This window comes from Nicotiana tomentosiformis, chromosome 5 (genome assembly GCF_000390325.3).
Source record: "Nicotiana tomentosiformis chromosome 5, ASM39032v3, whole genome shotgun sequence".
Lineage (NCBI taxonomy): Eukaryota > Viridiplantae > Streptophyta > Magnoliopsida > Solanales > Solanaceae > Nicotiana > Nicotiana tomentosiformis.
This window is the reverse complement of record NC_090816.1, coordinates 9072406-9099733: the sequence shown is the minus strand read 5'-3', so window position 1 is coordinate 9099733 and position 27328 is coordinate 9072406. Positions and strand designations below refer to the sequence as shown.

General features: G+C 34.1%; 3 protein-coding genes, 1 long non-coding RNA gene and 1 pseudogene across 4 annotated transcripts; 2 read left to right on the top strand and 3 right to left on the bottom strand.

Annotated features, from left to right (window-relative positions):
- The first annotated feature begins 2264 nt into the window (after positions 1-2264).
- LOC104086683 (uncharacterized) lies at positions 2265-5242 on the top strand. Its single transcript, XM_009591003.4, has 4 exons — positions 2265-2445; positions 3022-3675; positions 4373-4514; positions 4624-5242. The coding sequence occupies exons 2-4, from the start codon at positions 3141-3143 to the stop codon at positions 4682-4684; spliced, it is 738 nt and encodes a 245-aa protein (XP_009589298.1). The 5' UTR covers positions 2265-2445; positions 3022-3140; the 3' UTR covers positions 4685-5242.
- A 3218-nt stretch (positions 5243-8460) lies between these two features.
- Positions 8461-9348, bottom strand: LOC104086684 (cell wall / vacuolar inhibitor of fructosidase 1-like). The gene has a single exon (XM_070201976.1). The coding sequence runs from the start codon at positions 9321-9323 to the stop codon at positions 8736-8738; it is 588 nt and encodes a 195-aa protein (XP_070058077.1). The 5' UTR covers positions 9324-9348; the 3' UTR covers positions 8461-8735.
- Positions 9349-16773: 7425 nt separating this feature from the next.
- On the bottom strand, positions 16774-19017 carry LOC104095758 (desiccation-related protein PCC13-62-like). Its single transcript, XM_009601955.3, has 3 exons — positions 18611-19017; positions 17990-18215; positions 16774-17267 (listed from the first exon to the last, which is right to left on the bottom strand). The coding sequence occupies exons 1-3, from the start codon at positions 18910-18912 to the stop codon at positions 16884-16886; spliced, it is 912 nt and encodes a 303-aa protein (XP_009600250.1). The 5' UTR covers positions 18913-19017; the 3' UTR covers positions 16774-16883.
- A 1891-nt stretch (positions 19018-20908) lies between these two features.
- Positions 20909-22154, top strand: LOC138891755 (uncharacterized). Its single transcript, XR_011408076.1, has 2 exons — positions 20909-21808; positions 21897-22154. It is a non-coding gene; the product is annotated as an uncharacterized lncRNA (long non-coding RNA).
- Positions 22155-23455: 1301 nt separating this feature from the next.
- On the bottom strand, positions 23456-25766 carry LOC104105154 (desiccation-related protein PCC13-62-like; annotated as a pseudogene).
- Between the last annotated feature and the right edge of the window lie 1562 nt (positions 25767-27328).

Genomic DNA, 27328 nt, shown 5'->3' with positions numbered 1-27328 from the left:
GCGTGAATACGCGCGTACAACTGGACTGCCCTGATTTTAGGTGCTTTTTACTACTGCATTCATGAATACAGCAGCGCGAATACATGCGCGTACAGCTGGACTGCCCTGATTTTAGGCGCTTTTTGCTGTTGTATTCACGAATACATGGCGCGAATACATGTGAATACATGCACGTACAACATGATTGCCCTGATTTTAGGCATTTTTTATTGCTGTATTCATGAATACAACAACACGAATACATATGAATACATACGCATACAACTGGATTACCCTGATTTTAGGCGCTTTTTGCTGCTGTATTCATGAATACATGGCCCGAATATATTTGAATACATGCGCGTACAACCGGACTACCCTGATTTTATGCGCTTTTTGCTGTTGTATTCATGAATACAACAACGCGAATACAGCGAATACATCGAATACACTACCGTAACAACTGAATAGTAGTTATAGGAAGCAATTATGTATATGATAACTATAGGAAGTTAATAACCACTAAATAATAGTGATTTATGAAAATTTCTCTTTTTGAAAATATCTCTAATATTTATTTTAGTCCACAGGCAACCTTAATCAAAGCCACAAGGTTGGTAAAATGATTTGGATCGGGCTTATAAGTCTCGATCTTAAATGGACTCGAACAATCTTAACCTAACATGATTGAAATACAGGGCTATGTTAGGCTAGTCTAATGGGCCAAGCTATTTTAACGGTTCTTAAAATAATCAATAGAAACGGCGGTTAGAAAATCACACCCAATAACCTTGAAAATTAGATGGTTTTGATTTTTGACTCCCCGTTCGTTCCAGTGAAAAATCTTTAAGGTCAAAAGTCAAACGTATAAAAAAAATCAAAAGTGACACCAAAATGTCCCTATTTGTGCAAATCACCCAACGGCAGGACCCCCAAGGATCATGATTGGGTCCAAGGTGATGAAAGTGGAAATCCTTTGGACTGTGTCAAGAAGTGAGTGTCGGTGGAATTAGTAATCAATGCCAAATGTCTAATGGATCGAATTTTAATATTTTTATTGAAAAATAATATTATATAGTCGTTCTCAAAATAATAGTAAAATATTTTTTGTATATATATATATATATATTGTATATTAGATACAAAAATTATATAAATTTTATATACTTTTCGACTACTGAATGTAAATAGTTTTGATAGGGGCTAAAAGTAGAAAAAAAGTCCTTTTTTATTCCTTGCTCCTTCTACTTCTTCTTTTCTTTCCTCATCTGTTGCTGACTTGCTGTTAATTTAAAAAATCAAATGGTAAAAAACTGACTAGGTATGATATGATGGAGAATTAAAACCCATAAAGTCAGTAGTATATCGAGGTTAATTCCTACCTAAAACTCAATGATTTTAACTCAAACAATTCATTAAATAAGTACAGATGATTAATTTCCAACTCAATAACTTAGAATAAATTATCCTAAAATCTTGAACTTCAAATCCATGTCTAATTATCGCCCAGATAACCCCTCGTGCGCTTGCCTTTCTGTCGCTTTGTTTCTCTCTCGTAATAATTCAAACTGAAAGTCAGTTACTTTAATAGGCTATTTTCGCGCAATTCACGTTTTAACACTAATTATCAATAAAAATAATCATATTAACTTTAATTTATTCATTAAAAAATATAACAAATATTTTTAGATTCTTTATTGTTGATATCTCACAAAATCAAATATTATGAACCAAAATAAAAATGTCAAAAAATATTAAAGTGAATTGTAGGGGTATCACTTACTCTCTCTATGGTCTACTTTAGTTATTTTTTTGGTTATTTTTCACACATATAAAGAAATTCACCATTTAGCATTAATTAACAATAAAAATTATTATATTAATCTTAATTTATTCATTAGAAATATAACAAATAGTCTTATGCTATTTATTCCAAGGATAATTTTGCAAAAAAAAAAGTTGATTATTTCTTAATGTCTGAAAAAATCAAATATTGTAGATCACAAGAAAAAAGTAAAAAAATCAATTAAAGTGGACCGTATGGTGTATCACTTATTTTTTTTTTCGATTTCCCATTCGATGTTCGGTTCCCACATTGGAGTATGACTAAATCTATAGTTTTCCATCTGGTATCCGGTATCCATATTGGGACCCAACTAAATCCAAATTCGCGAAAAGTTATACACGGTGAATAAAGTATTTTCTAACAAAGACCGACTCCATACCACGTCTTGAACCCGCGACCTATCGTTAAAACTTGCAACCCTTGTTTGGTGGAGTATCACTTATCACATTAAAATAGACGCACTCACTTTAATGAACTTTCTGCTACAGTACTATTTCAGATCTCAAATATTTTAGTGTAGTACTCAACATAGGCTCCTCTACTATTAAATTTCTTACATTACCCTTCACTTTCTTCTATCTGAGCTAAATCTCTTTTTCTCACTCTCTCTTCAAGTCAAGGTACTCTCTCGTTTTTTCACTTTCTTTATGTCTTTATTGTGTTTATTGATACATGATTTGTTTAGATTGAGCAACTTTAATTGGTTTTATTGAGATTGTAGGATTTATTTGTTTCTAAAATTTAAGTCTTTACCTTTTTCTTTGCAATTCAGTACTTGTTTACCTACTGTAGTGAATCCATGAGCATTATGAGTTGTTAGTTTTGCTGAATTTTGAAGTGCTGGTACCTAGAGCTGAGTAGAATGTACTTCAATACAAGAATAATGTTAAAGAATTGATGGTTACTTCCTTCAATTTAGCAATATTAGGTCATTGGAAATTGTTAAAATGGTACAAAAAATAAGGGGTGGATTTAGCATGCCAGGTATGGGTTCATCTCATTTCAGTAACTTTTGCTATATATGTTGAAAATTCCTCCAAATAAGTGCAAATAATAGATTTCGAACTCAGTAAATCAAACAGAATGCGGTAGAATTTCGAACGCGAACATAAAGTTCAGATCTTGGATCCACCTCTGCTATTAATTGCCTATTGATCCTTAGGAATTTAAAGTGTTTGATATACTTTTTTTTTCAGAGTTTGCTTCAGATGATAATTTGAAGAAGATAGCCGAATTTGCTTGCTGCATTTCTACGATTGATGAGTTTGGTATTGTATAAGTGTAACGAGATTGAGATTTGTTGAGTGAGGTTTTGATGGATCATATTTCATCTACAGAGAGGGATTTTGTGGTTGATCTCGAGAGTTGTAGAAGTACAAGTGAAGAAGCAAGAAGTACTAATTCTCCTTTAAATGCCAAAACAGGGGATATATTATACACTAGTGTCTGTAATGATGATGGTGAAGAACTTTCTAGAGCTGAAAATGGGTTGAATATAAACAGAAATATGAAAGACGGCGATGAGCTTTCTCCGGGGAATGTTAGAGTGTTTATAGACAAGACAAATTTAGTAGAGAAGAAAACGGTGAAAGAAAAACGTAAATCAATGAGTGCTAAAAAACCTCCTAAGCCTCCTAGACCTCCCAGAGGATTTTCATTGGATGCTGCTGACCAGAAGCTGATAAAAGAGATAGCGGAACTCGCAATGATCAAACGTGCACGAATTGAACGAATGAAGGCTTTGAAGAAAATGAAAGCAGCCAAGGCATCGTCAACATCATCAGTATTGAATGGCAGTTTCCTTGCCTTGCTCTTTACTGTCTTCTTCTTTTTTCTGCTATTGTTTCAAGGTAAATATCTGGATTTTTCAGTTTGGATTTCCTATGTCCTATTTTAGAGTGTAATTATATTAAGAATCAAGTTTTTATGAAAATCTGCTCCAATAGATTGCTCCTCATTAAGATAAAATTTGACTTTCTTCATTCTTCAGCATGTCAAGTCATGTTAATTGCATTTCATACCTGTACTCAGTTTCTTTTGTTTGTGTTTCATGCTTTTAAGTGACAACATATTGGTGTTACTTGTGTATGGAATGCTAACAATGGCTTCGTACCGGTCACCGTACAAGCAAAATCATAATGGAGCTGTTGGTTATCTCCTTAATTCTGTATATATGTCAACATCATTCTTGTTTTGGAACTTTGTTTTCTCTTGATACTGATACCTTACCCCACTTGTGGGATTACACTGGGTTTGTTGTTGTCGTCGTCTTGATACTGATACCGGTTCCCGTTATGTGAGCATCTTCATGAAAGTAGGAAGATGCAAAAATATCGCTGGACACGATATATATGTGCGCTGATTCTTTGCATTTTTAGTCAGCAACTGGGTGGTGTTGGAAAATCACATTTTTGCAATTGACACACCCTTGTGTTCTCTTTCTTCTCCTTTTAGTTCCTTCTCCCGTTTTATTCATACTGTGGAACCAAGATTTTGTCTCAGGTTGCAAAATTTCTGATGATTTGGTGTTTGCAATATTGTATGCAGGGATGTCTTACAGAAGTTCAGCTATGAGCTTTTACGATTCTGTCCAATCCGGCAGCGTAAGGAAGAATAGGTTCATTATTGTACAGGACCATTCGAATTTATCCACTAGTAATGCCATCTTTGCGGACTCTGGATCTTCTGAGTATGTACTATCCTATATATCTATAATCATCTGAAAATGGTACTTTACATTCTGTTGTTACGGATGATTCTAGTCGGCTAAGTTTTTCCATTTGCTTCTTATCTTGTAGTCCTGTGGAGCACGCTTCTGGTTTAACTCATGGGAATAGTCGGGAAAGTGTCACAAGCTGAAATTAGTGTCATTGCTCGAACTATTCAAATATGAATACAGATTGCCACTACGTTTCTGGTATGCGCCAGCCTGAAGGAGTACTTCGTAAGTGACTCATTGGCACAAGATATACCTAATTTGTATAACCTGTACAGTGATTGATACTGGTTGATTGAGATAAATAACCACTGGCATAGCATGTCGAGGATATCTCAGAACTGCCAATTCAGTAGCTAGCCTCATATTGACGAATTACTTTCTTTGTGGTTGTTGGTTGGGAGGGGGGGGGGGGGCATGTTTGAAGCAAAATAAAGATCGGTCCTTTAACATAGCAGTTGGATTATATGTATTACAAAAGATATCTAAAGAATGTTGATATCAAGTGAAAGTGAAACTGGTGATAAATGAGTTTCTTTTGCTTGTCAGTTGTATAATCTTAACTCCTTGGTACTAGATCGTTTGAAGACCAAAGTTGTACCTCAGTGTTGTTAATGCTGATAATGATCATAATACTCCTATGAGTGTGTAAGTAGACAAATGCTATGAATTATGTATGATATTTGAGTTTTTTTTACCAATATTGTCCCTTATCTTTGAGGGTAGGTCTATTTTTGTCCCTCAAATATAACCCCGACCATATTTAATCCCTTAAGTATGCTAAAGTAGAGTACCTTTAGTCTTAGTGACAGAATGTGTTCAAAAACTAATGGTGTTACCCAACTCTGATTCATGAAGCAAATCTTCCGATCTGAAGCAAAACGTTTCATCTCCTTTTATTAGGTAACGTAAATTATCACTTTAATTCCTCATTTTTAGGTAATGTTTTCTAAAATTTAAACCTTGAAAATACCCCCTTCTGCTCCAGTTTCCAATCTGCTTATTCATTTGCTTCAATAATATGCTAGAAGTGATCCTGGCTGCTCTATTTTTTCAAATTTCAACTTTTCTTTTTGGAAAAATTAACCGAAAATTTTAATAGTAGAAGTTTCAACTTTAAAATCTCAAATTTATAAGCTCTGTACTAGAAACTTATAAAATTTCAAATTTATCAGCACTGTACTATTAGTGGGTGTTGGTTTATAAAACATTTTCGATAAGTAAATTAAAAAGACGGTGAGTGTCGAAACCAACCCCATAATTGATCTTGGAATTAGTTTTGGTTTCTACATTTTGAAAATTGATTTTGATCTCCATATTTCCAAACCGAATTTGTTTTTGCTCACCATTGTGATTGCAGTTCGAAACTACGATTTTGTAGTTTTACTCTTTTGCGTTGAGACATTTTTAAGGAGTTTTGGAGATATACAAAAGGCTGAACTAAACACAGTTTCTTTTTTCAGAAATCGGGGAAGATTATTTTCCAAATAAAGGAAAAATGGGAACATTTTCTTGTCCTGTTGAGCTTTAAATTATTGCTATGAGAGTTTGACACAATCCTTTTTTTTCATTTTGGAGAACAGTGGAAGGAATGGTTTTCTTCAAGGAAGTAGGGATATTCAAGCTCTTTTTCGTGAATGAGTTGGGGGAAATGGGAATGGCTTTTTCTTTTACTGTTGGTCTTCTTCTTAGTTCTTACAGTGTCACATGTCACATTAGTTTTTGGACAGATTGTGTCACTGAGACTAAAGATGCTCTACTTTGGCATATTTAAGGGATTAAAGATGCTCAAGGTCATATTTGAGGGACAAAAATAGACCTATCCTCAAAGATAAGGGACTATATTTGGCCAAAAACTCTATGATATTTGGACTAGTTGTTTAGTGCATAGTACTGATCAGCAATTATAGGCCCCTGAAATTTTATCTGAGATCTGCTGCTTAGAGCCTCTCTACTCTCACAAGGTAGGAGTAAGATCTACGTATACACTATCCTCCCCAGATCCCACTTGTGAGATTACACTGGATTTTTTGTTGTTGTTGCTGCTGCTGCTGCTTAGAGCTAGATCAACTATTTTGACATGCTTATGTATTGATAGCGGAGAACTGAGATACGCCTAAAATCAGACTGACTTGCATTTTAATGGAGTAGGATATACTTTCTTTCGGACCATATTTTTTTGATTTGAAGACATACCATCCTGGCTGCATATCTGTATGCTTCAAAACATTAAGTTAATGGTTAATAATCTTTAATACCATCAGGATTCATGACTTAAGTATCTTCTGGAGATACTTCTCTTAGTCTAAAAATAATACTACTTAACTATAACTGGAGAATTTGAATTATAAGTAACTCTTCTGGTACCCAAGGGTGTGGTCTAGTGATCAATGAAGCAAGAAGGGAACCACGAGGTCTTGGGTTCGAGTCGCAACGGATACAAAAAAGCACTAAGTGATTTCTTCCAATATACCTAAGCTAGGGAGAGTTACCTGATATCTGTGCTGACGGAAAGTTGCAGGTACCTAATGGAATAGTAAGTAACTCTTCTTTGTAGAAAGGTTCCTGTCCTCTCTTTACACAGAAGCAAGGCAAGGTTAGAAGTACCATGGTTCCACGTTCGACGCTTTTCCCTTTCAATTTTCTATAATGATTGCCTTATGGTTTAAGCTAAGAACAAAACAGACTACTGTCTAATAGTGTTTTGTACCCTTTATTTCATGGAAAGATATTAGACATGCACCTTAAATACCATGTGCTTATGCTGCAACAGAGACAAGGACAGGGAGGAAAGGGGGCAGCAAAAAGAAACAGAAACAGGGGAAATATATATCCATAGAAATATCAGCTCACCAGTTGAAAATGAGCAGGCGCTCAAATTTATTGCGTTTGTTTTGAAAATTGAAAATTGGAGCTTGCAGTTTTCCGGTTCTTGCAAAAAATATTTGTTTGAAGGGAAAACATCCAAATTTCTCTTTGTAGTATCAGAATTATTCGGAAGGGGAGCCTTGGCGTAATTGGTAAAGTTGTTGTCATGTGACCAGGAGGTCACGGGTTCGAGCCGTGGAAAAAACCTCTTGCAAAAATACGCAGGGTAAGATTGCGTAAAATAGACCCTTTTGGTTTAGCCCTTACCCGGACCCTACACATAGCGGTAACTTGGTGCACCCGGGGGCGGATTTAGGGGGGCGGAAGGGGGTTCATCCGAACTTTACACTGTATATATAAGGCAAAATCTATTTTTTACCTCTATATATTAAGTTTTGAACTCCCTTGACATAACCCAAAAGTGTAGCTTAGTGGTCAAGGGGGTTCAAAATCTTTGAAAAGTCATAGGTTCAAGTCCCACTAGCTATGATCTTTTTGTTCTTGAACTCCCTTCTCGGAGATCTTGCCGCCACCACTGGGTGCACCGGACTACTTTTTTTAGTATCAGAGTTATTCAATTTTGTCCTCTACTACACTTTGGTTTACTCATTCCTTTGTTGTTAGCCTGAAATGGGTGGACAAAACGTGAGAAAATAGATCCATAATACCTTTCAACGTTTAATTAGTATGATTTACTATTACCCACGGGTTTGAGCTCCGTTAGGGGTTAAGGCAAAAAAACGAGACTTTTTAATATTAGACCATAGGTTAAACGGAAGATTGCTCCCACGGAAGGTAAAGTTACTCAATTTCCGATAGCACCAAACTATGATTTTTTTTCTTGTTTGAGTAAAGTTTAATTTTTTTGAACATCTGAAAAAAGCTTTTTCAGATCTTCATTTTGTCACAAATCTTACTCATTTACAAATCTTTTGGGATAATTTATGCTTAAAATATTATTTTGAACCTTTTAGTCTCTATTTTAACTTGCTCCAATTCCCAAAAAGAAAAAAGAAAAAAGAAAAAAGAAAAAAAACTACTAAAAAAGACAGAAAGAAAAGACAACATACCTTAAGTGAGAATCATCTTAAACTGCATCACTAACAACAAAGGAAGTGAAAGGAAAAAACAAAAAAAGGAGAGTTTCTGAATTTGTAAAAGGGAGTGCATCATAATAAGGGACAACCCGGTACACTAGATATTTCGTATTCACGTACAATTCGAGGAAGGATCGCATTCCAAGGAATATGATGTAACCTATCTTAATGCAAATATTAGTGGTTGCTTTTACGGTTCGAATCCGTGACTTATAGGTCACATGGTCAATCATAATAAATTTCTAATAATTGCTCTACCAACAACAGAAAGCTCATGCACTGCAGTATTCAAACCACTAAGAGGAGAAAAACTACTCTTAAAATTCTCCTCACAATCTTGAGAATCACCAAAACATCCAACCATACCATCTTCAGCAAATTTTGGGTTCCCTTTAGTCAAAGCTTCAATAGCTTCAGGCAAACTTACTGTTAAAATTACCTTATACGAAAAACCACACTTCTTTAATGGAACTCTCCAAGCTGCTGGAGGATTGGATTGACGTAGCTTCGAGATGATTTTGGCCGCCTGATTCGCCTTCGCTTTGATGGCGTCCACGACGATCAGCGCCAGCGTCGTGATGTCGCCGCTGGCGCTGCGTTTGTCGGAGAGTAGAGTTTTTAGGCAGAGGTTGTAGTTTGGTGTGTTCTTGCATGTGGTTTCTACTAGGTTATTTCTGCTGCTGCTTGTTTTCAGTGTTAAGGTTAATAGCAATATGAGTAGATATATTAGAGTCTTCATTTTGGAAAAGAAGAAAAAAAACACCAAAGTTATTGTTTTCAGTGGAGAAACTCTGAAGAGGTTGGAAATTAAGTACATATATTGGATGGAGGTGTTTGCTCTTTAAAAAGAAATTTTTGTATGTTCAATTCGCTCCATTTAAAAACGATCGACACTATTTTCTTATTAGTCGTTTATTTCAATAATGAGAAGCTTTTATTACACAAATAATATACTTATTTAAGATAAAAAATTTCAACAGTTTTCCTTTCTTTATTATACTTTATATCAAGTTAAACTAAAAAAAAGTTAAACGGAGGGAGTATTTATTATGACTCTTTTAATTTTTAGTTTGTCTAAAAGAATAATGGTATATTTTAATATTTTTTTTATTTTTAATAACATAATTTTAGAGATATTACAGTATGCTTAAGATTAGCCAAAATTACTTTTAGTTTATATTTAAAAGAATTCCTTTTTTTCCTTATCTTAAATTACGTATTTAGCTCAACAGCATCATAATGATATAAAATTGAAATTGATAAGTAAAAGATAGATTACGTACAACGTTGGGCGGGTAGGCTTTATCTTTCTGTTTTCGGCAAAACTTGGACATATTCAGTGGTGTCACGTGTGGGAGTGCATAGGGGATAGACTTAATTTTTAGACGGTTAGTTATAGGCAAATATCACGCCCGCACCAAACATTATTTACAATTTATAACCGAAAAAATATATAAAATTTCTATAATTTTTTATATATAACCTACAATATATATAATATATATTTTCGATTATTATTTTGAGAGCGGATATACAATATCATTTTCTCTTAGTTATCACCATTTCTTTATGGGTTTCTTTTTTAGTCTTTTTCCGGTGAAGCAAATAGATTTTTGTTTCATGAGGAGAAAAGAAAATTGATAATGTTTGGAGTGCTTCGCATTGCTAATCATCCCTACATTATTGATGTATGCCTCACTAATTTTGACATTACTAATCTTAATATTATATATATATATATATATACGCGTGCATTGTTAATTCTTGCATAACGTGTCTTTGAATCAAGCAACCTGCAAGCGCTAGTCACTTTTGCTGATTTTGTCATGCTCCAGTCAATAAGTTCATAGGTAAAAAAACTCTATATGTTGTGAATATATTATATTATGGATGTTCATTTAGTACTCCGTAGTAAATAAGCTTCCTGAAGAAATTTATTCATATGAGCCTTTGCCATAAATACATTTATCTATTTAGTACTCTATTGGAAATAAGTCTCCTGAAGAAGCTTATTCTTTCGGTACTCCGTTATGGATAAATATTACCCATGATAGAAGATTATCTATATCTGGCACAACAGTTTAGAGCAGCAGCTTACAAGCACCTTACACAGCAGCTTACAAGCAGCTTGCAACAACAGCTTACAAGCAGCTTACACAGCAGCTTACAAGCAGCTTGCAGTAGCAGCTTACACAGCAGTTTCCTTTCTTCTATAAATAGAGGAGAATTCAGTTCATTATGTACATGAGTTTGAAGTTTGAATAATATATCAGTTTCTCTCTATACTTGTCTTTACTTTACAGTCTTTATTTTATAACACGTTATCAGCACGAGACTCTGCCATCTCGAGAAAATACTTTGAAAGTATCAGAGGTACGAACTTTTTTTTTCTAAATAATGTCAAATCTTTCTAAACTTGAGTTTATAGCCCTGGATATATCGGGCAAAAGCTACATGTCTTGGGTGCTTGATGCCGAAATTCATCTTGATGCGATGGGTCTGACAGACACCATCAAATATAAAAATCAGGCATCAAACCAAGACCGTGCCAAAGCAATGATATTCCTACGCCATCACCTTGATGAGGGCCTGAAAATGGAATATCTTACTGTTAAAGATCCAGTCATACTGTGGAGTAATTTGAAAGATAGATATGACCACCTGAAGATGGTCGTTCTTCCACAGGCACGTTATGATTGGACTCATCTAAGGCTACAAGATTTTAAATCTATCAGTGAGTATAATTCTGCTACGTTCAGAATTATTTCCCAATTGAAACTATGTGGTGATAATATTACTGATCATGATATATTTGAGAAAACTTTCACCACTTTTCATGCCTCGAATATGCTCCTGTAGCAGCAATATCGAGAGATGGGATTCAAAAAGTATTCTGAACTTATCTCACATCTTCTTGTAGCCGAGCAACATAATGGACTATTAATGAAAAATCATGAAAGCCGACCTACTGGTTCTTGTCCATTCCCTGAAGTGAATGAGACGAACTTTCACCAAGCTAAACGTGGAAGAGGACGTGGCCCCAGTCGTGGTCATGGCCGTGATCGGGGAGAAAACTCTAATCGTGGTAATAATAATACACCAAAGAACCCTCCTCACCATCAGCAGTGGAAAAGGAAGGAACAAAAGCATGAAGCGGTGCAAGCAGCAAAGCGAGAAAATGCATGCTATAGATGTGGAGGAAAAGGGCACTGGTCACGTACATGCCGTACGCCAAAGCACCTGGTTGAGCTATATCAAGCTTCCCTGAAGAAGACAGAGAAAAATGCTGAAGCAAATTTTATTTCTGAAGATAATTTAGACTTCATGCATTTGGATGTAGCTGATTACTTTGCACTCCCAGAAGGAGAAACAAGTCATGTGATCGGTAGTGAATCTGTAGAGATGTAAATATTTTAATTTCTGTTATTTGTAGTAGATAGTATAGTTATGTAATTGTTGTACATAAATAAAAGTTATAATATTTACTATCATATTTATTTTGTTTATGTCATTTTAAAGAATATGGATAATCCTCAAATTATGTTTGGATCAAAGACCAATCATGAAGATATTTGTATAGTTGATAGTGGAACAACTCATGCCATATTCAAATATCAGAAATACTTTTCTTATTTGCATAAGGAAAAAGCAAATGTTTCTACAATTTCTGGTAATATAAGTTTGATTGAAGGCTCCGGAAGAGCTATTGTATTTATGTCTAAGGGAACAAAACTTATTATCGACAATGCATTGTACTCCTCCAAGTCCCGAAGAAACTTGTTGAGTTTTATAGATATCCGCCGAAATGGGTATCATGTTGAGACAATAGATGAAATGAATGTGGAATATCTTTGTATTACAAAGAATATTTCTGGCCAGAAATGCATTGTAGAAAAGTTACCAACTTTATCTTCTGGCTTATATTATTCAAAGATTAGTACAGTTGAATCACACTCTATCGTAAACCAGAAGTTTACTGATTCAAATACTTTTGTGCTTTGGCATGGCCGTTTGGGCCATCCTGGATCAATAATGATGAGACGAATTACTGAAAATTCGAGTGGGTATCCATTAAAGAACCTGAAGATTCTTACAAATAATAAATTTTCTTGTGATGCTTGTTATCAAGCCAAAATGATCACTAGACCATCACCAATGAAGGTTGGCATTGAGTCCCCTACCTTCTTAGAACGTATACATGGGGATATATGTAGACCTATTCACCCACCAAGTGGGTTGTTTAGATATTTTATGGTCCTAATAGATGCATCTTCAAGATGGTCTCATGTGTGCCTATTATCATCTCGCAACCTGGCGTTTGCAAAGTTATTAGCCCAAATAATTCGATTAAGAGCACAGTTCCCAGATTATCCTATAAAGGCTATTCGCCTTGATAATGCTGGAGAATTCTCATCTCAAGCTTTTGATGATTACTGTCTATCAGTTGGGATAAAAGTTGAACATCTGGTAGCTTATGTTCATACTCAAAATGGCCTTGCAGAGTCATTTATTAAATGACTGCAATTGATAGCAAGACCACTACTTATGAAAATAAAATTGCCCACTACTGTTTGGGGCCATGCTATCTTGCACGCAGCATCACTTATCCGTCTCAGACCAATACATTATAATAAATATTCTCCGTCACAATTCGTTTTTGGTCATGAACCAAATATTGCCCATCTACAAATTTTTGGATGTGCTGTATATGTGCCAGTAGCACCACCACAGCGCAGTAAGATGGGCCCCCAAAGAAGGTTAGGAATATATATTGGGTTTGAATCACCTTCTATTATTCTCTATCTTGAACCATTGACGGGAGATTTATTTACTGCTCGATTTGCAGATTGTCGATTTGATGAAACAAATTCCCCACAATTAGGGGGAGAGAAAAAGGAAATCAAAAGAGAAATTGTGTGAAAAATTTCATCATTATCTCACTTTGATCCACGTACCCCTATATGTAATCAGGAGGTCCAGAAGATCATCCATTTACAGAATATAGCAAATCAAATGCCAGACGCATTTACTGATTTGAAAAGGATAACTAAGTCACATATCCCTGCAGAGAATGTGCCTATCCGAATTGATGTCCCAGTAGGACCATCTATTAGCATGAGAGCTAGTGAACCTAAAGCACGCCTGAAGCGTGGTAGGCCTATGGGTTCTAAGGATCGAAATCCTAGAAAACAAAAATCGACAAATGATCAAAATGATATTATGAAGGGATCTCCTGAAGAGACCCAAGATCTGATTAGTTATGAGATTCCTGAAGAAATCAATAAACCTGAGACTCAAGTGAGCGAAGAACTTTTAATAAGTTCTACTGGTGATGGGATTAATTTAAATCGATCCGAAATAGTGGTGGATAATATTTTTGCATATAATGTTGCACTTAACATTATGCAAGATAGTGAGGATTTTGAACCCCGATCTGTCGAAGAATGTCAACAAAGATCTGATTGGCCAAAATGGCAAGGGCAATTCAATCAGAATTGAACGCACTTGCTAAAAGAGAGGTCTTTGGACCAGTAGTCCAAACACCTGCTGGTATAAAACCAGTTGGTCATAAATGAGTTTTTGTGCGAAAAAGGAATGAGCAAAATGAAGTTGAAAGATACAAGGCTCGCCTTGTCGCACAAGGATTCTCACAACGACCTGGAGTCGATTATGAAGAAACATATTCACCCGTTATGGATGCCATAACATTTCGATATCTCATCAGTTTAGTCTTACGTGAAAGGCTTGAAATACATATGATGGATGTAGTTACAGCTTATCTGTACGGGTCACTTGATAATGAGATTTACATGAAAATCCCTGAAGCATATTCAAAATCTCGGGAAATGTACTCAATCAGATTACAAAGATCTTTGTACGGTTTAAAATAATCTGGGCGTATGTGGTATAATATTTGTTGAAAGAGGGTTACATAAATGATGTTATTTGTCCATGTATTTTTATAAAGAAAATGGCATTAGAATTTGTTATACTTGCTGTTTATGTTGATGACATAAATCTTGTTGGAACTCCAGAAGAGCTCCAAAAGGCAATTGAATATCTTAAGAAAGAATTTGAGATGAAAGATCTTGGAAAGACAAAACTTTGTCTTGGACTGCAAATTGAATATTTAGCAAATGAGATCTTTATGCATCAATCTGCCTATACAAAAAGGGTCTTAAAACGCTTTTACATGGACAAAGCACACCCATTGAGTATACCAATGGTTGTTCGATCACTTGAAGTGAATAAGGACCCGTTCCGACCTCCAGAAGAGGATGAGGAACTCCCGGGTCCTGAAACACCCTATCTCAGTGCAATTGGTGCACTTATGTATCTATAATGCTACAAGGTCTGACATAACATTTTCTGTTAATTTACTAGCAAGATATAGCTCTTCTCTTACACGGAGACATTGGAACGGGATTAAGCATATATTGCGATATTTAAAGGGAACTCTTAATATGAGTTTGTTTTATGCTAACAAAGATAGTGCAGATCTTGTTGGTTATGCAGATGCAGGTTATTTATCTGATCCCCATAAAGCTAGATCTCAGACCGGGTACGTGTTTACATGTGGAGGTACTATCATATCATGGCGCTCCACAAAATAATCTATTGTTGCTACTTCTTCAAATCATGCTGAAATAATAGCCATTCATAAAGCAAGTAAGGAATGCGTATGGTTGAGATCAATAATTTATTTTATTCGAGAAAAATGTGATTTGGAATGTGAGAAAAGACCCACAATTTTATACGAAGACAATGTTGCATGCATAGCCCAATTGAAGGAAGGATTTATAAAAGGAGATAGAACGAAGCACATTTTACCAAAATTATTCTACACACACGATCTTCAGAAAAATGGTGATATTGATGTGCAACAAATCCGTTCAATTGACAATACGACAGATTTATTCACCAAATCTTTACCAACTTCAACTTTTGAGAAGATGGTATACAAGATTGGAATGCGGAGACTTAAATATTTGAAACAAGGTTTTTATTAGGGGGAGTAAAATACGCGATGTACTCTTTTTTTCTTATTAAGGTTTTTTCCACAGGGTTTTCCTTATAAGGTTTTTAATGAGGCAGCTAGCAATGCGTATTACTAAATATGTGTTCTCTTTTTCCTTCACTAGAATTTTTTTCCACGGGGTTTTTCCTAGTAAGATTTTAACGAGGCACATTATCTTTTAATGAACATCCAAGGGGGAGTGTTATGAATATATTATATTATAGATGTTCATTTAGTACTCCGTAGTAAATAAGCTTCCTGAAGAAGTTTATCCATATGAGGCTCCGCCATAAATATATTTATCTATTTAGTACTCTATTGGAAATAAGCCTCCTGAAGAAGCTTATCCTTTCGGTACTCCGTTATGGATAAATATTACCCATGATAGAAGATTATCTATATCTGGCACAACAGTTTAGAGCAGCAGCTTACAAGCAGCTTACACAGCAGCTTACAAGCAGCTTGCAGCAGCAGCTTACAAGCAACTTACACAACAGCTTACACAGCAGCTTACAAGCAGCTTGCAGTAGCAGCGTACACAGCAGCTTGCAGTAGCAGCTTACACATCAGCTTCCTTTCTTCTATAAATAGAGGAGAATTCAGTTCATTATGTACATAAGTTTGAAGTTTGAATAATATATTAGTTTCTCTCTATACTTGTCTTTACTTTACAGTCTTTATTTTATAACACTATACTCATTTCCTTCTAACATGACATCTTGCCATTTTCCATATTAGTAGTAGTATTATTTATATTATTATCATTCTCGCATTATTTTAGCTAGCTTTTGATTTTTATAACTATCTGTTATTTTTCTTGTGTCGATTTTCTTATTGCTTTATTATTTTGTTATTGTTACTGTTTTTGTCTTTGTTATTTTCAACATAGCTTCTTCACTATTGACTATCTTTTTCAAAACTCCTGAGAATTATTTTTCTTGAACTGAGGGTATATAAAAAATAACCTCTCTACCTCCATTAAGGTAGGAGTAAGGTTTGCGTATACATTACCATTCTCAAACCCTACATGTGAAAATATACCAGATATATTGTTGTTAATTTGTTGTTAATTATTTTTGTTGTTAATTATTTTTGTTGTTGATGACATCTTCCCATTTCAAATTTGAAAACTTATCGTTAATATCTTCAGACATAAGATGATATCTAATGAAGCAACGTGAACATAACACATGATTTCTCGTAAAATTCAGAAAATAATAAGCACAAATGTCCAATAAGCTCATCGATCTCTCCAAAAAAAAAAAATACATTTTTATTCATGTGTCTCTTTTAGTGCGAAGCTTTCGCTCACTTTTATTATGCATGTAGGAATCAAACATTTCTTTAATTTCCTAAAGTTTAATTCCCTCCAAGTCCAAGATAGGATTTTGCTATTCGGCCGTCAGCTCCTTTTGGGTAAAATCCACCTGGTTTATTCTCATTTCCACTTCCGTACACTATTCGCAGTATTTCCTCTGGCGTTCTGTCGTAGGAAAGTGAGTATTTGTCTCCTGCTAATATATTTCCTCGTATTTTCCCTTCAGCACCTACTGCTGGATTCACTTTGAGTCCTTCATCTTTCAATCCATGGCGTCCCAATTTATTTCTCAGCTCTGATATTCGGTTTGTGAACTCTGCTACTGTTATCCCGTAGGGTTCCACGTTCTCTCTTCCTCGCTCGTAAAGCAATGCTCTCAGAACTGCGTCTTGACCTGATTCTACTCCCAGTAGCCCTGCTAGTAGCTGCAAATTTTGGTTTTGTATTTGAAGTATTACGGTTCATCAATTTGAATGTAATGAAAAATACTCTACCCATTTTTGTTTTATAAGATTGAAATTTGATTGGACATGAAGTTTAAGATAGTTTCTATTACAACGATATTGTCCATGTTAATTTGGCGCACTTCGATTATTCTATCATATACTTGTTATTTTTCACCAACATAGGTACCGGGTGATTTTGTCTACAAAACTTATGAAGATGGAAAGTTTAAGATATGAAATTAACTAGTGAATATATTTATGATAATGAGACGACTATTATAATAAGAGTTTAACTTTTATCCATGACAATGTAAAAAAAATTTATATTTAAAATTAAGTCGTCTAAATGATAATTACAGAAATTGTCCATAAAAGAAACAAAGTTGTAACCAATAAAATAAGGTAGATTACCTGTTACAATAATTATAACTAACTGATAGTATAAACATTCTTTACATGACATTGTCAGTGTATATAAGTTAAGTTATTAAACTAATGATTGAAAAATTAGGTTTTAAAAAGACAAGGACATTGCAAGTAGCTTAAATTTAAATTCTTGAAATTTGTATAAATTTAAAATGATGGTTAAATGTTTTGCAACTTTCAAAGATTGAAATAATGCATGCCATGTAAATTGGAAGAAAGATAGCAGTATTAGTATCTTGAAAGATGTAGTTTAGAGAGTAATTTAAATTGATTACCCTTTTGGCCGTAGGGCTGTGGAGTTTAGGATTGGCTCCAACATATCCAGTGAGTCCAATATAAGGAATAACATACGAAGCAAGAAGATAATTAATGTCGTTAGCGTAAGGATTGAAAGGTGGTTCTAGTGGATGTCCAAATGCATCGTTCATAACTGTTGCAAATGCTTCTCTGCTTAGATTTAGCAGTGGTCTTGGAAATCCTGCTATTGTATTCTTGATTGCCCTGCAATATATATATGAAATTAAATCAATTCCTGAGGAAGATATGTAAGCGTCAGGACACTTATGTTGCTCGAACTTTTCAAAAATGTCGTCAGGTGCATGTCGAATCTTCCAAAAGTGGTATACTTTTTAACGATTTGACATGCGCGCTACAATATTTTTAAAGAGTCCATGCAATATAGCTTGCACTATTTGGTTGAATTGAATAAAGAATATTTGAAACTAAAACTGAAAAAAAGTATTTTGAGATTGAAATTGTGTTTGAGTATGAATTTTAATTGCAAAAAAAGTTGAATCTTTGTGAACGATTCAAATAAAATTTTCAATATTTTATTAATCCAATACGTGATACACTTTTTTTAAAAAAAAATATGTTCCGAAAAGATAAATATATACCTAACATGACCAACTTCTTGGAATCCGAATTGAGCAATGACATCTCTAATTAGAGAGCTGAGTTTTGCAATTCTAGCCCCAATAGGTGATGGTCCACCATCTGCAAGTTCAGGTGCAAAGCTATCCAGTCCACGGCCAAAAGAACCCCACAAGAAAAATTCAGCTTCCATATACTCTAAATTCAAAGGAAATTCTAATAAATCTACATCCGATTTTGGCACGTTAGAATCAATAGAAGCACAACTTGAACTTAGTAGTAGCAAAAAGAGGAAAATCAATAGTGAGAAATAAGCAAATATCATGGTAACAACTGAAAGAAAGAACGAGCTAGAAGTGGAATGAAGCTTAAGCAAAGGAAGAAAAAAGAAACTAAAGCATGAACAAATTAAAGCTGAGGTTTGGGTATAATTTCTTATTGTCTATATCTTAAGAATTGGTATTCTGGTTAGTTAGGCGTTGGCAATGACGCATTTTTATTCGGAGGCGGATCCAAAATTTTAATTTGATGGGTTCCATCTTTATAGTTTTACCACTGACCCATTAAATTGTTAATATTATAGTTTAAAACGTAAAATTATTGAAGTTTTAGTGATTTTTACACACACATCATATATATTCATAGGCGGACCAAGGATTTAAAAGTGGCAGGGACATCACTATCGAATAAAAATTTGAGCAAATGCTGAAGTGCGAATCGAATCCAGGCAGCACATTAAAAGTCAAGTTGTGCCCGCCAATATCGACCAATCAACTGTCTAAACTTTGAATTTTAGGGTGCCAATCAAAATATATACCTGTCATTTAAGATATATGCGCGCGCACACACAACACACATATATATAAAAATATTTTCCGAAATTACCGGAAGCCAGTGACCCAACCTAAGTGTGTGTATATATATACACTTAGGTTTATATGTATATATCCACCACTACATATAGTCTGCGTGCAAAATGATGACAAAGACACAGATGGAGAAAGAAGAGAGAGTTAAAGCTTCTAAATTTCAGGTGGGAAAGAGGTAGTTGAGAAGATTTTGGATCAACTTATTCGGAATTTCATAACTATCGTCATGCTGATGTTTTCTCTTTTCCATTTTTGTTTGTTTTGGCAACAAATGTAACCGTTCATGACAATTGGAAATGTCAAATCTTAGTATATTGGCCATTTGGTTCCAGGGTAAGTAGGATGCTAAGGCCTATGTCCAAAAGGAAGCCCAAGAATTAGCAGCGAAGGACATTTGTCATGTATTCATATAATTGGTATAAATATCAATGCAAGTAAGTTTTTACCGTCACACTATAATATTGGATTCAACGGTCATCAAACAAGCCAAGCTTTGATGATCGAAGCGCAATAATAGCCTACCACCGCGACTCGTCTCGGCCTTTACGTGGATGCAAAAGTAAGAAGAAGAGTTGTCATGGTAGCTATTACTGCAGCAAAATAACGATATGAATAAATGAGTTTACTGAAAACCAACTCAATGAAGACAATTTGAATCATAGGAAAAGACACTTTTGAATAGTTTCTTTCCTTAAAAAAAGAAAAAAAAACCAAAATTGAGAAAAAAGAAAAATATGAATTCTGGTCTTAAGGAGTGCCACATATCACCTTTAAAATATAGATCATACTAATATTATTGATTCATCCTCTTATAAATACTGTAGCAGAAAGAAAACATCTTAGTATATACACATACATGATGTGTACGTACATGCTTTATTATGGTATAATTCACACATTTAAGGGTACATGTCTTTAGGCAATCGCGGTTTTGCCTTAGCAAAAAATGGCATGGTGCGAAGGAGAGCACATTCCGGGTAATCATCAGTCAAGTCATTGCCCGGAGAGTTCGGTGGTAAACTCCAAGTAAACCCTTGAAGAAGCCTAACAAGTAACATAGTGGTAATTGTTGTGCCAAGTTTTATACCTGGACAACCTCGTCGTCCAATACTAAATGATAAAAAATGTAACTTTGAATCAGTGAAAATTACATCACCCAAAGGTTCCCTCAGTGATAGTTTATCTAAGTTTATCTCTCCCAAAGGTTCTGCAAGTTGCTTCCTTTTGTACTTCAGTGATAGTTTATCTAAGTTCAACTCTCCCAAAGGTTCTGGAACTCTTAACTCAACTTTGATGTTGCATAGTTATTTTTTTATTCATGTGTTACGAGAATTGTCATGCTCTATATACATTCTGGTAAATCGCAGCCCCTATGAACTTGTTATCGCAACTACTACAGATGCTAATTCTATCAACTCTTTTTTGAAGTAAGTTGAAGTTCATCGTCATCGATTATGTGGGTTGATCTATACATGTCTAGTGTGCTTTTAAATCAAACGCTAGTTATAGATTCCGTATGAAAAGGCGTTTTGGTTCGTGTAGCGATTGCTTTTTTGATTACATTATTCTTCTTCTGTGTGCCCTTTGACATTTATTCTTCTCGGTCCTTTTTTCTACTGGTGTGATAGTGCCTTATTATTCAGCATTGTGGATTTGTTGGCTACGAAAATCAAGAAGCGCGTTGTAGTCCAGTAGGGAGGGCACAAAGAACTCTAGTTCAATCAAGTTAAAGTTCAACACTTCTGGATATATAATACAAGACAAACAAGAACTGCTACTTTGACTCAAAAATAATGTGCAGTGCAATTAACAAGACATAAGAAAAAAAGAATATGCTGATCTCAATAGGTTGCAGCACGAAATAATAAATAGGGACTCACCTTCTTCTCAGTCTTTATATGTATAAGAGTTTTGAAGCACAAGGAAGGGATAATAACTTCTAAGACAATTCAAACTAAAATATTTCAAACTCCAAAACAATGTATATACTACTTATTTTGCAATTTCTATTTTGAGTGTATCATCAACATGCACAGACAACCTTATTTGTATTGTGGAAGTGGCTGGAAATGTTGCAACAGTGATGAGTGGTAACAGGTCAAACTTGACAAAACTTATGGTTGAATTAGATTATATGGTTCTCTTATGATTTAAAATACCAAGTTCGTGATGTTGCTGTCTGGTCATAATAGTTGGTCTCTTGAATGGTAAATCTCGAATTGTCGTACCGGGATTTATCGAACCAAAGTAAGATTAACCATCCCAAAGCTTTTCTAATTAATTTTTTTTAATATTCTTGTAGCCTTGTTGATGTTGCTGGATAACACCCGGTGAATTTAGACTGCTTTTGGGGTAAGCGATTTAACTATTGCTCATTTAAAATTATATATGTTATTTTACCAATAGTTATTTATCATTTTTCAAACTTTTGTACTTACAGGTTTTGATGATTGAAGCTACAAGTCAAGATTGCAAGATTAGAAGATGCACAAGCTCATTATTATTTTGCTAAAAATGTTATGCAAAACTTGATATCATAGTCTACCTCAGGATGTTAGCTAAGTTTTTTTTGTTGAGGTGTTGAGAAAACATAGAAAGTAACATCATCATGGGATTCGAACTTGATATATTATCTTTTTATATCTAGATTTTTCAATAACAATTTGATATTTATTGATAAAAATTACTTTTTGTGGCATTGATCTTTTAGGACAACTCATGGTTATTAAGAGACCATGAATACGATCGCTAAATTACAAAATTATTTTAAATAGGGACGTCATCTCTAAACATAATCTAGGACCAGTTAAAGGTTGGTCGCGGAAATGGTTTAACGATTGGAATGACGACCAAATTTTCTGCCCATCTCTAAAAGATAATTTAGGACCAGTTACAGTTGGTCGCTAAAAAGGTTTAACGATGGGAATATATATATATTTCATCGTCTATTAGGGACGAGAAATGTAGTCTCTAAAAATTATTCACGACCAGGTTTTTTGTCCGTCTCTAAAAGATAATTTAGGACCAGTTACAGTTGGTCGCTACAAAGATTTAACGACAGGAATATATATTTTTTTCATCATCTATTAGGGACGAGAAATGTAGTCTCTAAAAGTATTTCACGACCAGATTTTTTGTCCGTCTCTAAAGTGATTTAACGACCAGGTATTAAGACACGTCGTTATTGACATTTAGCGGCGGAGGCTATTACGACCAGCCATTTCCCTTCGTAATTTACCCTTTTAGGACCGGATTTCAACTTTTAGGGACCAAATTTCCTTTCCTTAAAGGCCGTTTTTCTTGTAGTGTGTAATTAACAATGCACGTTATAATATATATATATATATATATATATATATATATATATATATATATTATAGCGTGCATTGTTAATTCTTGCTTAACTTGTCTTTGTATCAAGCAACCTGCAAGCGCTAGTCACGTTTGCTGATTTTGTCATGTTCCAGTCAATAAATTCATAGGTAAAAAAACGCTATACTCATTTTCTTCTAACATGACATCTTGCCATTTTCCATATTAGTAGTATTATTTATATTATTATCATTCTCGTATTTAGATAGCTTTCGATTTTTATTACTGTCTGTTGTTTTCCTTGTGTCGATTTTCTTATTGCGTTTTGTTATTTTGTTATTGTTACTGTTTTTATCTTTGTTATTTTCAACATAGCTTCTTGATCACTACTGACTTTCTTTTTCAAACCTGCTGAAAATTGTTTTTCTTGAGTTTAGGGTCTATCAGAAACAACCTCTCTACCTCCATAAGGCAGGGGTAAGGTTTGCGTATATATTACTATTCACAGACCCTACATGTGAAAATATACCAGATATGTTGTTAATTATTTTTGTTGTCGATGACATCTTCCCATTTCAAATTTGAAAACTTATCGTTAATATCATCTGACATAAGATGAAATCTAATGAAGCAACGTGAACATACACATGATTCCTCGTAAAATTCAGAAAATAATAAGCACAAATGTCCAATAAGCTCATCTTTCCAAAAAAAATACATTTTTATTCATGTATAATTTCTCTTTTAGTGCGAAGCTTTCGCTCACTTTTATTATGCATGTAGGAATCAAAAATTTCTTTAATTTCCTAAAGTTTAATTCCCTCCAAGTCCAAGATAGGATTTTGCTATTCGGCCATCTGCTCCTTTTGGGTAAAATCCACCTGGTTTATTCTCATTTCCACTTCCGTACACTATTCGCAGTATTTCCTCTGGCATTCTGCCATAGAAAAGCGAGTATTTATTTCCTGCTAATATATTTCCTGCTAATATATTTCCTCGTATTTTCCCTTCAGCACCTACTGCTGGATTCACTTTGAGTCCTTCATCTTACAATCCATGGCGTCCCAATTTGTTTCTCAGCTCTGATATCCGGTTTGTGAACTCTGCTACTGTTATCCCGTAGGGTTCCACATTCTCTCTTCCTCGCTCGTAAAGCAATGCTCTCAGAACTGCGTCTTGACCTGATTCTACTCCCAGTAGCCCTGCTAGTAGCTGCAAATTTTGGTTTTGTATTAGAAGTATTACAGTTCATCAATTTGAATGTAATGAAAATACTCCATCCATTTTGTTTTATAAGATGAAATTTGATTGGACATGAAGTTTAAGATAGTTTCTATTACAACGATATTGTTCATGTTAATTTGGTGCATTTCGATTATTCTATCATATACTTGTTGTTTTTCACCAGCATAGGTACCGAATGATTTTGTCTACAAAACTTATGAAGATGGAAAGTTTAAGATATGAAATTAAATAGTGAATATATTTATGATAATGAGACGACTATTATAATAAGAGTTTAACTTCTATCCATGACGATGTAAAGAATTTTAATATTTAAAACTGAGTCGTCTAAATGATAATTACAACAATTGTCCATAAAAAAACCAGATCAGTAACCAAGAAAATAAGGTAGATTACCTATTACAATAATTATAACTAATTGATAGTATAAACATTCTTTACATGACATTGCCCGCGTATATAAGTTAAGTTATTAAACTAATGATTGAATAATTAGGTTTTAAAAAGACAAGGACATTGCAAGTAGCTTAAATTTAAATTCTTGAAACTTGTATAGATTTAAAATGATGGTTAAATGTTTTGCAACTTTCAAAAATTGAAATAATGCATGCCATGTAAATTGGAAGAAAGATAGCAGTATTATGATCTTGAAAGATGTAGTTTAGAGAGTAATTTAAATTGATTACCCTTTTGGCTGTAGGGCTGTGGAGTTTAGGATTGGCTCCAACATATCCAGTGAGTCCAATATAAGGAATAACATACGAAGCAAGAAGATAATTAATGTCATTAGCGCAAGGATTGAAAGGTAATTCTAGTGGATGTCCAAATGCATCGTTCATAACTGTTGCAAATGCTTCTCTGCTTAGATTTAGCAGTGGCCTTGGAAATCCTGCTACTGTATTCTTGATTGCCCTGCAATATAAATATGAAATTAAATCAATTCCTGAAGAAGATATGTAGGCGTCAGGACGCCTATGATGCTCGGACTTTTCAAAAATATCGTCAGGTGTGTGTCGAATCTTCCAAAAGTGGTGCATTTTTTAACGATTCGACATGCGCACAACAATATTTTAAAGAATTCGTGCAATATAGCTTGACACTATAATTGGTTGAATTGGATAAAGAATATTTGAAACTGAAACCGAAAAAAGTATTTTGAGATTGAAATTGTGTTTGAGTATGAATTTTACTTGAAAAAAAGTTGAATTTTTGCGAACTATTCAAATAAATTTCTCAATATTTTACTAACCTAATATGTCTTCCGTCTTATTTTATGTGATATACTTTTTTTCAAGTACGTTCCAGAAAGATAGATATATACCTAACATGACCGACTTCTTGGAATCCGAATTGAGCAATGACATCTCTAATTAGAGGGCTGAGTTTTGCAAATCTAGCCCCAATAGGTGAGGGTCCACCATCTGCAAGTTCAGGTGCAAAGCTATCCAATCCATGGCCAAAAGAACCCCACAAGAAAAATTCAGCTTCAGTATACTCTAAATTCAAAGGAAATTCTAATAAATCCACATCCGATTTTGGCAGGTTAGAACCAATAGAAGCACAACTTGAACTTAGTAGTAGCAAAAAGAGGAAAATCAATAGTGAGAAATAAGCAAATATCATGGTTACAGCTGAAAGAAAGAACGAGCTAGAAGTGGAATGAAGCTTAAGCAAAGGAAGAAAAAAGAAACTAAAGCATGAACAAATTAAAGCTGAGGTTTGGGTTTAATATCCTATTGTCTATATCTTATGAATTGGTATTCTGGTTAGTTAGGCGTTGGCAATGACACATTTTTATTTAGAGGCGGATCCAAAATTTTAATTTGATGGGTTTCATCCAAAATTTATATGATACTTTACCCAACTACATACTTTGTCTCCATCCTTCTGCCGCCGAGCATTATTTTGGTTAGTTTTCCCTATCATTTTTTCTGTATTTTTATCTCATCGATGATCTTTGCAAACTTTTTGGTGATTTTATTAACATATATAATTTTCTTAGGTTTCTGCCATTTGAAACTGCATGTATTTTTTTCCCAATTACCATATATTTTAATTCTCTTTATAGTGCTGCAACTATATCTTATTTTTTATGGAGCTGTTTATTATTTGTGTTTTTGTATGAAACGAGTTTGGTGCTTTCGCTATTATGGTAGAATGGTGATTCCTTATGAGGAAGACGGGGATGAAAATAAATCATTTTTATGAGTAAGTCTTTAAAAGTTTACTATTTAAAATAATTAAGGGTATTTTAGTAAACTTACCAGTACAATACAATACAATCAAACCAAACAATAAAGATGTTATTTAACAATAGAAAACGATACAATCTATCCAAATGTTGTATCCATCAAAACGATATAATACGGTACAATACAATACAATACATTATAAAACGATGGGTAACAATGATCCAAATAGAGTGTTAGTATATTGGCCATTTGGATCCAGGTTAATAGTCTACTTGGCCAAACTTCTAAAATCTGCTTATTCTAAGAAGTGTTTTTCAAAAAAGTACTTCTGGTGAGAATCGATTTGTGTTTGGCTAATTAATTTGAAAAATACTTTTGAGCAGTAATTAGTGTTTGACCAAGCTTTTGAAAACTGCTTCTAATAGCCCGTTTGGCCAAACTGAAAAAATTAACTTATTTTGAGAAGTACTTTTTTTCATAAGTACTTTTCTGAGAAGTACTTTTAGAGAGAAACAGTTTGTGTTTGACTAATCAATTTAAAAATTACTTTTGAGAAATAATTTGTATTTGGCCAATCTTTCCAAAAAGTGCTTTTAAGTGTCAAATTACAAATAAGAACATGAATATATTTGCTTAGTAGTTCATATTATATAACTAGATAAATAATCATAAATATTTATTATCAAGACAGCAATTAAGTTTTTTCATTTTATTTAAGTAAAATATAAAAAGGAATAAATTAAAAAGTACTTTATTCTTTAAAGATGATTTAAATATATCAAGAATCATTTAACAAATGCAGTTTGATTGAAAAAAATTTCAAGTTCGATCAACAATTTTCCTTGCTGTTGACATGAAGGAGAAACCCTAAGATATTGTAAAGTTATTGCTGGAGAGAAGCGTGACTTGCTTGCTGAAGAAATGTCTAATATCCTAAATATTAGGCTTAAAGCAGTAGGGTTATTTTGGTATTTATAATATTTTACTAAGGATATTTTTGGTATGACAAAAATGCAAAACTGCTTCTGCTTCTGCTTATAGGGAGAAACTACTTTTTTCTGCTTCTAGCCAAAAATACTTTTTTCTCCCTAAAAAAGTTTGGCCAAACACCTCAAGTTTTGAA

Coding starts and splice junctions, on each gene's coding strand:
- LOC104086683 (XM_009591003.4), top strand. CDS start 3,141: ATGGATCATATTTCATCTACAGAGAGGGATTTTGTGGTTGATCTCGAG. Junction 3,676..4,372: donor TTTTCTGCTATTGTTTCAAG/GTAAATATCTGG, acceptor TATTGTATGCAG/GGATGTCTTACAGAAGTTCA. Junction 4,515..4,623: donor GCGGACTCTGGATCTTCTGA/GTATGTACTATC, acceptor CTTATCTTGTAG/TCCTGTGGAGCACGCTTCTG.
- LOC104086684 (XM_070201976.1), bottom strand. CDS start 9,323: ATGTACTTAATTTCCAACCTCTTCAGAGTTTCTCCACTGAAAACAATA.
- LOC104095758 (XM_009601955.3), bottom strand. CDS start 18,912: ATGATATTTGCTTATTTCTCACTATTGATTTTCCTCTTTTTGCTACTA. Junction 18,216..18,610: donor CAAGAAGTTGGTCATGTTAG/GTATATATTTAT, acceptor TATATATTGCAG/GGCAATCAAGAATACAATAG. Junction 17,268..17,989: donor ACAGCCCTACGGCCAAAAGG/GTAATCAATTTA, acceptor CAAAATTTGCAG/CTACTAGCAGGGCTACTGGG.